Source organism: Physeter macrocephalus, chromosome 4 (assembly GCF_002837175.3).
Source record: "Physeter macrocephalus isolate SW-GA chromosome 4, ASM283717v5, whole genome shotgun sequence".
In the NCBI taxonomy this organism is placed as follows: domain Eukaryota; kingdom Metazoa; phylum Chordata; class Mammalia; order Artiodactyla; family Physeteridae; genus Physeter; species Physeter macrocephalus.
The window spans coordinates 140,116,432-140,129,952 of record NC_041217.1 but is presented as its reverse complement, the minus strand read 5'-3'; the positions used below and the strand labels follow the sequence as shown (position 1 = coordinate 140,129,952).

Sequence of the window (13,521 nt, the reverse complement as noted above, 5' to 3'; positions counted from 1 at the left end):
ATGTTGGCACTTTGTATATGCATTATCATTTTTTGGTTTTGGTTACTGTGAACCTGAGTAACAAAGGACCAGACCTCTAGTCCTGATCTGAAATATTTACTCATTCATTCAGAGAATGATGCAGAGAGAAATGTGATTCTTGCAAAGGAGAGCAAAGAAAAAAGATGGTAGTTGGCTGAAGAAGTGTGTGGTTTTGTTTTTTTTTTCTTTTTTTGGATGGGAGAAAAAAATAGCTTGTTTGTATGCTGATATTAATGATCCAGTACAGAATAAAAAACTGATACAGGAGTGAAAGGCGAGAACAGCTGAAGCAGTGTCTTTGAGTAGACAAGAAGGGAAGAATCTAGCATATAAGTGGAGGGATTACCTTTAGAGAGGAGCCCCAAAAGGTCATTTTTGGTAACAGGCAGGAAGACAGCATATGCACATGTGTATGCTGGTAAGGAGGTACATGTGGAAGTGAGAATCTGAAGTTCTTTATGATTGCTTCAGTTTTCTCAGGGTAACTGGAAGCAAGGTCTTCAGCCAGTAGTGAGGAATGGGGAGTATTTGTTGGGGATTTGAGGAGAGAGGTAAAGGAGAGAAGTAGTTATGTCAGCCAGAGGGAAGTGAATGGATTTTATGGTACTCTGACTTTAGCGGTGTTCTTAAGGAACTGAATGTTGGGATTTGAAGGTGAAGTTTGCTACTGGTTTACTCTCTTCAAGTCAGTAAGAATTTGTTTAGTGCTTAGCATATAATAGGCCCTGAACTAGGTCTTAGAAATACAAAGATGTTTTCCCTGAATAGAAAAGATTCTTTAGCCTTACAGAAAAATCTGGACATGAACAACTTGATACCTACCTTGACCAGGTGAACAGGAACTAAATATTGGTGAGTAACTGCTATGTCCTAGGCTCTGCACGTGAGGATAAAAAAGATACTTAAGACATCTTAGAAATTATTATAGATCAACAAAGTAATGTTGCTATATGAAGAGAGCTTATATTTATAAGTTGGATCAAAAGAACTAATTTTTTTTTTTTCCAGCTTGTGGTTACTGGGATGAGAAACCACCCTATGAATTTGCCAGTGCAACTTGCTGCAAGCGCCTGTGTGTTTAACTTAACGAAGCAGGATCTTGCTGCAGGAATGCCTGTGCGACTCCTGGCTGATGTGACCCATTTGCTGCTCAAAGCCATGGAACATTTTCCCAATCACCAGCAGGTAAGCATATGGGAACTCCCATTCAAATAGTCCTTTTAGTGTCTCTTACCCATCTCCCACCTCCATACAGTTCATTTTAGTAGACCAAGGCTGAAAATTCAAATGCCTTTGGAGGCTGTGAAGTAATAAATTTATGGTGTGACTGAGTGCAGGACAATAGAGAAGTAGAAAACTAGAGAGTGCTTTCCTTGCCTGAAAGTATTTCAGTCCAAATGTTGAGGGAAATAAAGCAAGCCATACAAAACATCTTGCACCTAGACCTTGAGTTAGTGATAACTTCAGCAAACAGGCATAGGCGTAGAGCTTTTGTTCTGAGCCAGGCAGTGGTTCAGTACTCAAGTACTCAGTACTTAAGTACTGGGATAGAGAAATGAGTAAGACATGGATTTTCTATTTCTAGCAGTATAGGTAGACTACAAAACCTGTCCTGTCCTCAGGATGAAAACTACAGATGCTGCTTGAATTACATTTTTAACTCTTAAAATTTAACAGTGAGTTGGCAAGTTAGTAAAAAATACTCAAAGGTGCAAAACAAGTAAAAATGGCAACCCAGATAGGTGAGTGGGTCATTAGAGCCAGCTTCCCTCATTGAGAGCAATTGCCAAACTAGATGAACTTTAGGCTTTGGTGTTCATGGACTCTGGAAGCCAGGTGAACAGAAGACAAAATAGGACCCACCCAAAGGCCACCAGAAGGGAGGGAGATTAGCTGGCGTTATCCTATTTATTACCCTATTTCTCACGTAATAGAAAAGATTTTTTAAAATGTGCAAGTAAACTTATATGGGCCCAGTGGAAGTCAGTCTTTGAACAGTAGGTGGGCAGAATAAAGGTTTTAAGAAATAAGTGGTGTTTTATCAATCTTTCTTTTTTTTATAGTCTACCCTTGTTTAAAAAATAAAATTATATTTTATTCAGGATTTTTTTTCTCCCTTTGGTTCTTTAGTTACAGAAGAATTGCCTCCTTTCACTTTGCAGTGACCGAATTCTTCAAGATGTTCCATTTAACAGGCAAGTGATAGCACTAGAACTTAAAATGGGGCAAAATGGAATTTTAGAAATATGTCTTGGGTCATTTCTTACCATTCAGGATATTCCTGGTGTACAGTTAGTCAAGTGGGTGGGATTGTGTGTTGCCTTGTAGAATGCTGAATCTACTTTCTCTAATTTAGTGCTTTGACGTTCATGATAACAGATTGGCCCGTTTTCATAGCCCTTTGCTTAAGAATTTATATTGATTATAGTTTTTAGAATATCTGCACAATATTGTGGGCTGAAGAAATTGAGGCATATAGAAATTCAGTGTCTTGCCCGTGGTTTTGTGACTAGTAACTGCTAAGCTAGAAAGACTCAAGTCTTCTAGGCCCAGTGTTCTTTTCTCTGTATCATACCTCATTATTATTGTTATTTGATATTTAATTATAGAAGAAACTTTTTAAGCAGAGGTTAAGGGAGACCATATAGCTGGATTCCAGTAAGTATAAAGGGTTTCCTTGTTTTCTAAGATGTGATTTGGAAGCTAAACAGGTTTTTTTTTTCATTTTACTATTTTAAAATATAATTTTTTAATGATGGTATTTTGAAGAAGAAATTTATATTTTATGATTTAATGAGAAATGTCTTTCTCAAGCAGTAATTTTACTGTGAATTACTTTTATTTGGGTAACAGTACACTGTTATCTGGCATGGCTGAGGCAATGAAGTATTCCATTTACTATTTGAAATAAATAGTTTGGATAAAATTATAACTACATATATCTCATGTAGATTGCTAATTTTATCTTATAAATATATTGAGCATCTGTATTGATCACACGAAGTCATAGGTAGAAAAGACATAATCTCCTAAAGAAAATTATAAACTACCCCAGGGTTGGCAAACTTTTTCTTAAAGGGCCAGATAATAAATGTTCTAGGTTTGTGAGCCATTGGGTTTCTGTTGTACCTACTTAACTCTGCCGTTGTACCTCCAAAGCAGCCATAGACACTTTATAAGCAAATGGGGATAACTATGTTCCAATAAAGCTTTAGAAAACAGGTAGCTGGGCCCACAGCTATTAAGATCACTCAAGGTAGGCTATCATTTGCCCTTGATGTAGCCCGTGCACTCTGCTAGAATTGAGCTTCTTTGTGGTAAGAGACGGTGATTGGTTAATCTTGCCCCTAGTACTTAGTACTTAAGTGGATGTTTAATGGATGGATGGATGAATGAATGAATTATGAATATAATAGAAGACAGTCATTCATAGAAGAGGATGACAGAATGTACTGGGCCCCCAAGTAAAGAGGGAAAGATTCCATCTGCTTGGTGATCATTAAAGATTTCATGTTAGTGATGGTATTTAAGATAATAAAGATAACAGCTAATGTATGAAGCACTTACCAGGCACTGTGCTAAGTATTTTACATATGCTTATTCAGTCCTTACAACAGTCCTGTGAAATTGTTACTCTTGTAATCTTCATTTTACAGATGAGGAAACAGAGGCACAGAGAAGTTTAGTAACTTGCTCAAGGTGATAAGATAGTAAGTAGCAGAATTTAGATTTAAATACAGACTGACTCCAGAGCTTCTACTTTTTATATCCATGCCATATTGCCTTGAAAATGAAAGCTGGTTGAGTTGATTGTTTTGTGTTTTGGGAACTGCACAGATAAAGGCACAGAGGAAGACAATACTAGTAAAAAATTAACCTTTATCAAAAGTTTGGTATGTGCCAAGTTCTGTACTAAGACTTAAGTTTTATGTGTGATATCATATACAACAGTCCTATGGAATAGATCATATTATTTTACAGATAAGAAAATTGAAGTTCAGAGAGATTAAGGAAGTTGCCCGGGGTCCCAAAGTTAGTAAACGGTGAAGGTGATATTTGAATGCAGGCTGATTCCAAAGTGTTATCATGTTCTTAATGACCTGACTGCATTGCCTCACATGATAAAATAGTTTATTTTATTATTGTCATTAACATTAGATAGAGCCAGAATTCCAACCCCCAAATTCAAACAACTTTGAAATCTGCTCTTAACTACCAGGCTATATTACCTCATAAATATGGGCATGTTTGGGGACTAATAAAGTTTCCACATGTCATATCCTCTCTTTTCCTGCTTTCTTTTTTTCTCTATAGCATATGTCAGTACCTAAACAAACCATATATTTTACTTATTTATTTATTATCTGTCTTCCCACTATCTGTAATCTCCAATGAGAGTAGAGATATTTTCTGTTTTGTTCACTGCCCTTTCTCCAGCACCAAGAACAGTATCTGGCACAAAACAGGAGCTCAATAAATGTTTCGGAGTGAATGAATGAATGTTCCCATTGTGCTAGGTACTGGGAAGAACCCAGAAAATACTTTAAATTATTGCTATAGTATAGAAATCACTACAGGATAGAAATATCTTGTAATTCTAGAAGATGAATGCCAGATATTTTTGACCATATTTTCCAAACTCTTGTTCCTTTACAAAGTGTTGTCAGAATTAATAATGACACCATCTCCGCAACACTAAGTGCACTTGTTATTCTCTTATCAATTAGGAGGAATTTTCCCCTTCCTCTCATCTACCTAAATTGTAGCATCAGTTCCCAGCTGGAGCTTTGAAACTATGCCTGGGGCCTCCAGGATTAATTCATGAAACTCTTTGTGTGTTTTCAGATTTGAAGCAGCCAAGCTTGTCATGCAGTGGCTCTGCAACCATGAGGATCAAAACATGCAAAGGATGGCAGTTGCAATCATTTCCATCCTGGCTGCCAAGGTGCCTGAACTCTTGTTGAATAATTTTCTGTAGGAAACTATTTCCCATGACAGTTACTATTTTTCCCCAAATCTGTGTGCCAGTGAGGTTTTAGTAAGTCAGGTAACTTACTCAAGCTGTATTCGGTATTGTGGAATTCCAGGGTTGATCAGAGATTTTAGTCTGACCTTTGGAGTCTGTTACAGTGAATGATATTAAACTCACACTGGTGAATTCTTGGATATTTACTTTGTCTTCTGCTTGCTTGCAGCTTTCTACAGAACAAACTGCACAGCTTGGTGCTGAACTCTTCATTGTCAGGGTAAGTCTCTACAGACTCCTAAACAGTTTTCATTTGCATTATTTTCAGGCAGTGTTGTGTATTTCTGACATTTTATATTTTAAAAGATTATTTTTGTTACTTCTAAGTGAGTGAATTAATTTCTCTTCATTGAGGCAGCTTTACTCCTTAACAGAGATGGAAAGAGCCCTGAACTAGGAGTCAGATGACCTGGGATCTAACTTGTAAACTCACTTTGTGAATTTAGATAAATTACCTGGACCATTGGGGCCTGAATAAACCTTAAGATCCTATCTAGTTCTAAAATTCTGTGATTTTGTTATTTATGAAGAAAATGTGGAGTCTCTATTTTAGGCATAAGGTTGTGCTAGATGCTTTAGGGAAGAAGATAATGTAAATAGCTGATATATGATTTTACTTGCTTCATTTGAGGAATTAATATAGTGAACAGTGAAAAGTTAAAAGCTTTAAAGAGAATAAATTTTGGGCTTCCCTGGTGGCGCAGTGGTTGCGCGTCTGCCTGCTGATGCAGGGGAACCGGGTTCGCGCCCCGGTCTGGGAGGATCCCACATGCCACGGAGCGGCTGGGCCCGTGAGCCATGGCCGCTGAGCCTGCGCGTCCGGAGCCTGTGCTCCGCAACGGGAGAGGTCGCAGCAGAGGGAGGCCCCGCATACCACCAAAAAAAAAAAGAGAGAATAAATTTAAACCATGCCTTAGGGAGGACTGAAGGAAAAAGTCTACTTAGGGGCTGCTTGTTACAATCCTGGCGTGAGATGTTTGAATAATAATAGTAGATGAAAAAGTCAAATGAGAGACTCCCTTTTTCTATAACTTACAAATTATGTATGTAATGAGAAGGTAAGTCACTCATTTGGTAAATATGTATAGGATACTCATCAGGTACCTACCACCTTACTAGGTGTTAGGGATCTACACTGAATTATATCTATAATTCCTGCCCATAAGAAATTCACAGTATAGTAGAGAAAATAGCTATGTAGACCTGGTCATAATACAGTAATACAGTCTAATAAATATATAATAATAAGAGTGATATGAGTGAAAAAAGCAGTGTAAAAAGAGGAAAAAGGCTGTGATGGTATAAAGGAAGGAGTAGTCAGTATATCTGGGCTTATTCCCAGTTCTATCACTTACTAGCTGTGTGATTTAAGACAAGTCACCTAAATTTTCTTAGGGATGATAAAATGCTTTATACAGTTGTTATGAAGTTGTTATGAAGTTGTTATGAATAAAAAGGGAAAAAAGATTAATTGAAGGAATATGCTAAGTGCGTAGCACAAAATACTATACGTATGTTAGATGAGTAGAAAAGGATGCTGATTTTATTTATTTTTACTCTTTTCAGGGATGACATTTTAGTTTTAAAAATGGCTTTTTATTGCTGTATATGTGTTTCAGTAATTTTGGCGGGAGGTGTACTCAAAGATATTAAGGAAGTAGTACACTCATATGCTTTGGGAGAAAATTGTTTAGTTTAAGTAGGAATTAGCAGGAATTAATAGTAGTAGTAATGATGATGCTAGCTAACTTTTTATTTATTTTAAGCCCTTAATTATCACCCACAATTTACAGATGAGGAAATAAAGAGTTAAACTGGCAAACAAGGTTACACAGTTAGTCAGATGCAGAGGTTATATTTAAGCTCAGGTAGCCCAATTCTAGTGCCACACTCTTAACCACTCTGCTATTAAGTTACATAATTGCAACTAGATGTTTGTGTTTCTTAAAAATTTTTTCCTGAATTGTACATAACTTTAAGTAATAGTGTTCGTTAATGTTACTTGTATCTGGTGTTGCAGAGCTCCCTTTTACCCTCAAAAGTGTGAACTAAAAATGGAATTATATATGCCCCATGTAGGTCTTAAAATATTTCATTTTCAAGCTTAAATTTCTTAGGTTAAAGCTATGATAGAAATAATTTACAAATGGAATTTCAAAGCTATTATCTTATTTAAATCCAATTTAGACTTTAATTCTCTTACTATTATATGTAGTTTGTCCTTTCTTTTTTTCTTAAGGAAAACTTGGAGTTAGAATCAGGTCTTCTAGTTCTTACTTTCTCTTACTAAGTTGACTCTGATCAAATTACTTAATATTTCTCGGACTCAATTTCCTCTCCTGAAAAATGGGGATGACAATATTACAATATAGGATATGATTTGCTGATGTGTAGTAAATATTAGATTCATTCCCTCTTCACCCCCTCCACCTTTTTTATCCCAGGATCTGAAATGAGTATATGTTGTGACCCGTTGGGTAAGATAGTTGGTCCTAAGCTTTAATCATCTTGCTTTTCATTTTATTTACAGACGATTAGATTATAGGTATGATCAGAATATTTTAAAAGAATTTATGAAAATCCTCTATTTTTTTCTTGTTGAAGGAAAAGTCTGATCCAAGAGGCTGTTTGTTGTCTTTGTAAGAACCTTTATAGGAAATGTTTGAAGCCATGAAACTAATCCTCATGGACTTGTTAGTCATTGTTATTACCAGTAATTATAATAACAATTCAGTAATTAGAAATTAATTCTATTTTCTTCCTTTCAGCAACTTCTTCAAATAGTGAAGCAGAAAACCAATCAAAATTCAGTGGACACTACTTTGAAGTTTACTTTGAGCGCACTTTGGAACCTCACAGATGAATCTCCAACCACTTGCAGACACTTTATTGAAAATCAAGGGTTGGAACTCTTCATGAGGGTTCTAGAGGTTAGAATGGGAATTTAGCCTACAGTTTTTGACATTCATTTATTGATTGATTTGAGCATTTATTTATTATATTTGGTTCTTTAGTTATAGGTTTCTTGTTCTTTTTACAGTCATTCCCAACTGAGTCATCCATTCAACAGAAAGTCCTAGGACTTTTGGTAAGATATAAGCATTTCCTGCTACTTTCAAGCTGTAATTATTTTCCATCTGAGGTAATACATAGAAAGATGCTACTCTATTTGTAAACACTTAATGAAAAGATATATAATTAGAAAAGATATATAATATAATTAGAAAAGATATATAATATAATTAAGTGAAAAAAGCAGGCTACAAAATTATATATACATATTAAGATTTTCACCACACTAAAAGGAAAAATATAAATTACATACTTTTCTTTATATATTTTGGTATAGTACAAAGCTTCACTGTGAACATATTTTACTTCTATAATCAGAAAAAAAAGATCTCATGAAAAATGTCACTAACCTACAAGTGTCCTTAGATTCTATGTTTGGAAATTGATAATTACCGCTTAAACAACTGTTTAACAAATCAGATATTCCATAAATATACTGGATATATGTTAAAGTGAGCCCTCTAGGATTTTGAGGCAAAGGTGATATATGTATTTTATCACCTTTAATCACTGCAACAGGAAAAGTACCCATATGGTAAAGCCCGTTTCAAAGCAGACCTCTGCTCTTGAGGAATTAGATCACAGGAGGCATAGATTAGTGTTTGTTTTCTAGATGCAGGAGTATGAAAGATGAATTTTTGGGAAAGCTGAGGGCTGGCATTTAAGGAAGACTATCTATTTACTGTAGTTTTAGTTATATAAAGCAGAAAATGTAAAACTACCTAAATGCCCGGTAATAGAGAAGTATTAAGTAAATTATAGTATTTGATTGTTTTATTCTGGGTTTGTAGATTATTAGATACAGAATTTGACTCAAGTCATTATAAAAGGAAAAAGGGAATTGATTTTAAATATTCAGAGAGATCTTATAGGGCTTTAAAAATGCTTTTTAAAAAAATTTCATAAAGAATACATGCTGGGGACTTCCCTGGTGGCGCACTGGTTAAAAATCCACCTGCCAATACAGGGGACACGGGTTCGAGCCCTGGTCCGGGAAGATCCCACATGCTGCAGAGCAACTAAGCCCGTGCACCACAACTACTGAGCCTGCGCTCTAGAGTCCGCACGCCACAACTACTGAAGCCCACATGCCTAGAACCCATGCTCTGCAACAAGGGAAGCCACCGCAATGAGAGGCCCGTGCACCCCAACGAAGAGTAGCCCCCGCTTACCGCAACTAGAGAAAGCCCGTGCGCAGCAACAAAGACTCAACACAGCCAAAAACAAATAAATATTAAGAAAAAAAAAAGGAATACATGCTTATTGTAGCTAGTGAAACAGTGCAAAATGTATTTAAAAAGTTTAAGGTTTTGTCTCCAACATTTCTTTATTTTCATCTCTGTGAGGTAATTAATATTAATACAACTTGGTGTGCTTCCTTCCATATCTTTCTCCATTACTTTCTGATTGAATTTTTTTCAATAATTTATTTTGAGATATAGAGTCTAATTTAATTTTTCATGGTCAGAGAACATACTTTGTTTTAAGTCCTTTTGAACTTATTGAGACTTGTGTGTGGCCCAGGATATGGTCTATCCTGGTAAGTCTTTCCTGTGCACTTGATAAGAATGTATATTCTGCTATTGTTAGAGTGTTCTATAAATGTCAGTTGGGTCTAGTAGGTTGATGTTATTCAAGTCTACCACAGGCTTACTGATTTTCTGCCTACTTGTTCTAGCAGTTATCATTTTCTATCAGTTTCTGCTTCCTATATTTTGAAGTTCTGTTATTAAGTTCATAAACAGAATTGCTATGCCCTCTTAATTAATTGACCCCTTTATCATTATGAAATGACCTGGTATATTCTTTACTTTGAAATCTCCTTTGTCTCCTTAATATAGCTATTCCAGCTTTCTTTTGAATAATGTTACCGTGGTTTAATCTTCTTCCATCCTTTTACTTTTAACCTATATTTGTCTTTATATTTAAAGTGTTTATATTAAAGTGTTTCTTATAGACAGCATATACTTTGCACCCTGCTTTTTTATCTAATATGAGAATCTCTCCTTTTTATTTGGACTGTTTGGATTATTTACATTTAATGTAATTATTGGTATGGTTAGATTTGAATTCATCAACTTGGTATTTGTTTTCTCTTTGTCCTATCTGTTCTTTGTTTTTTCTTCTTTTTCTGCCTTAAAAAAAAGGTTTAATTGAGTATGTTTTATAATTCTGTTTGATCCCCTTTCTTGGTTTATTAGCTATTACTCTAATTTGTTATGTTAATGATTGTTGTGGGTTTATAGTGTACATCTTTAATCACGGTCTCCCTTTAAGAGATTTTATATAATTTCATATATAGTATTAAGAACCTTATAATAGTAGATGTTCATTTCTGCTCTTCTTTATGTCATCATTGTCATGCATTTTATATATGTAATAAACCACATAAACATTGCTTTTTTAATATCAATTATCTTTTAAGGAGATTTAAATAATTTTAAAAAATTTGTATGTTCACCCAAATAGTTACTATTTCTGATGCTCTTCTTTCCTTTGTGTAGATCCACATTTCCAACTGCTTTCATTTTCCTTCTACCTAAAAAACATCCTTTAACGTATTTCGTAGTGTGGGTCTGCTGATGATGAATTCTTCAGCTTTTGTATGTCTGCAAACATCTTTATTTATTTAACATTCATTTTTGAAAGATTTTTTTGCCAGGTGTAGAATTCTAGGTTGACAGTACTTTAAAGATGTTTGTTACCTTTTTTCTGATTTGCATCTTTCCAGTGAGAAATCTGATGTCATTGTTATCTTTATTCCTCTATATATGATTTTTTCCTCTGGCTACTTTTAAGATTTAGGATTAGCAACAACAATTCTGAGTAATTTGATTATGATGTATTTTAGTGTAATTTACTTCATGCTTCCTGTATTTGGGATTCATTGAACTTCTTGTTTTATAGTTTTCAAGTTTGAAAAGTCTTTGGCCATTATTTCTTCAAAAAAAAAGTTTTGCACCCCCTTCCCCCCAACTCATTGGAGTCCTTTGGAGACTCCAATTTCTCATATATTAAGCTGCTTGAAATTCACAATTTATTGGTGCTTTTAAAATTTTCTTTGTTCTATTTTCTATGTACGGTTCAGTTTGAATTGTTTCCATTGCTATGCCTTCTAATTCAGTAATTGTTTCTTCTGCAGTGTCTAATCTGCTGTTAATCCCAGCTAGTGTAGTTTTTATCTTTAGACATTGTCATTTTCTCCTCTAGAACTTCATTTTGGGTCTTTTTTATATCTTCCATATTTTTAGTTAACTTTTTGAACATATGAAATATATTTGTAATAACTGTTTTACTGTCCTTCTCTGCTAATTTTAACATCCTTGTTAGTTCTGGGTAAATTTCAAATGATTGATTATTCCCCTCCTTTAGAGTTGCATTTTCCTGCCACTTTACATGCCAGGTAGTTTTTGATTGGATGCCAAACATTGTGAATTTTACCTTGTTGGATGCTGGATATTTTTATTTTCCTATAAAATAATCTTGAATTTTGTTCTGGGATTAATTGACTTTTAAACACTTTGATCCTCTTTGATCTTGCTTCTTTTTATTATTATTAAAAGTTTGCTTTATTTTTCTGTTGAATCAAGTACTACCTCCCAATTACAGTTAGATTTTATGCATTACAAACGTTAGCACAGTTAGCATCACCTCACTGACAACTGAATAATAAATCAAACTAGGTCCCAGTGGTTATGTCCACATCCAGGTTGTTAGGGTGATCAGAACTCTTATTTGTTTGCTTTAGCTTTTAATCCTTGGTTATATCTCCAAATACGAAAGAGATGAGAGGCTCCTGCTGTCCCAACAAATAAATTAACAGCAAACAGACTCCAGTTTTGGGGAAAAATTACAAGTGAGTATCTTGACCAAATAAACCTTGTAGCCATCAAAACAGCAGGTTGGGCTGTGCTGAGTTTTTCTGCAGGTCTGACCATGTCAGCCAATCCAGCACACACCAACCCGCATTTCATAATTGGAGCCCAGAAAAATACTGTTCTGGGACCTGCTGGTTGGTTGTACAACGGCCTCAATTTCTCAGGCAGCAGGAGCTCCACTTTATCAAGTACCCGGTGGTAGGTGGCACGCAGGCCCTGGGCGCCGGTGGCTGACATTTCTGCAGACGAGTGATCGTGGGCAGCCGGGTGGGGCAGTGGCCGCATGCTCGTCCCTAGCTGGCAATGAAGGGCAGCTGGTCACTTTGCCCTGCCTCAACGCCTCGTGCCCTCTTCTTCCCCAGGGTGCCCTTCCTGCATCTCAGCCTGCTTCCCTGTGAACCACCCGGTGGCCCACGCCCAGAGAAGGTTGTGAGGGCGGAGCTGATCTTGCTTTTATGATATATTAGGAGGATCCAGAGCAGTGCTGAGGCTAGGGCTGATTATTCTGTACTACTGAAACAAGACCTTCCTGAGTACTCTGCTCAATGCCCTGTGAATGAAGAGTTTTTCCAGAATGGATGGTGAGAACAAGCATTATTCCTGGCCCTTTGTGAGTGCTGGGAACTTTAATCTTTTTGATGGCTCTTTTTCTTCCCTCAAATAGTTTTCTCACAGTCAGAGGATCAGTACTCTGCTGAATAGAGTGCTACTCCCTGCAGCTCTCTGGATTCTCTCCATGTACATTGTCTTCTCTCTGGTACTCTGTCCTATGAATTGCCTTGGTCTCCCTGGACTCTCAGCTCCATCTCTTCAACTCCATGAGCCCACTGGGCTCTGCTTTTAGTTCTATATCCCTGTGCCACAGCCTGGAAACTCTCTCAAGGCAGTATCTCACCTTGTTTGTTTTCCATCTCTAAAGGTCACACTGTTCTTTATTACCTGATGTCTAGTATCTTGAAAACTGTTGTTTCATGTTGTGTTTTTTCAGTTGTTTCAGAATGGAGAGTAAACCTGGCCCCTTTTAGTCCATCGTGGCCGGAAGCAAGAGTCCTCATCAATCTTTCATTAAATAGATTTAAGAATGAGAAATTTGTCTTTTATACTTTTTATATTTAGCCACGTATTTCTCATACTACTATTTTTTTTTAACATTTCTTTTAGTGTAGGTAAGCTGGCAATGAATTTTCATTTAGGTTTTGTTTATGTGAAAAAGTCTTTTATTTTGATTTAATTTTCAAAAGATAAATTTTTGCTCACTATTGAAGTCCAAGTGGATATTTTTCTGTTGGGTTTTGAGGTTTATAATTTTCATAAATTTGAAAAAATTTTGGCCATTATTTCTTCAAATATATTTTTCCGTACCCTCTCTCATCTCCTCTCTTTCTGAGACTCCAATTACAAGTATGTTAGATTGCTTAAAATTGTCTCAAAAGTCACAGAAGTACTCTGCTGGCTTTTTTGGCAGGTTTTTTTCCTTTTTTCCTTTCTGTGTTTTGACTTTGCTGTTTTCTATTACTGTTTTTT

The 13,521-nt window shown here is 35.9% G+C and overlaps 2 protein-coding genes across 4 annotated transcripts in view; one reads left to right on the top strand and one right to left on the bottom strand.

The window, feature by feature from the left end:
- ZYG11B (zyg-11 family member B, cell cycle regulator) overlaps positions 1–13,521 on the top strand; it is a 75,232-nt gene that overhangs the window by 38,482 nt on the left and 23,229 nt on the right. For all 3 annotated transcript variants that reach the window (XR_003679634.2, XM_007109516.4, XM_028489388.2), the window contains 6 exons: positions 1,030–1,206; positions 2,152–2,216; positions 4,867–4,966; positions 5,217–5,267; positions 7,816–7,977; positions 8,088–8,135. Coding sequence is in view for 2 of the 3 variants with exons in the window: in XM_007109516.4 (XP_007109578.2) it covers positions 1,030–1,206; positions 2,152–2,216; positions 4,867–4,966; positions 5,217–5,267; positions 7,816–7,977; positions 8,088–8,135 (603 nt within the window). In the remaining variant the exon portion in view is untranslated. The remainder of the gene's footprint in view (positions 1–1,029; positions 1,207–2,151; positions 2,217–4,866; positions 4,967–5,216; positions 5,268–7,815; positions 7,978–8,087; positions 8,136–13,521) is intronic.
- On the bottom strand, positions 11,673–12,346 carry LOC102987106 (mitochondrial pyruvate carrier 2-like). The gene has a single exon (XM_055084627.1). The coding sequence runs from the start codon at positions 12,280–12,282 to the stop codon at positions 11,851–11,853; it is 432 nt and encodes a 143-aa protein (XP_054940602.1). The 5' UTR covers positions 12,283–12,346; the 3' UTR covers positions 11,673–11,850.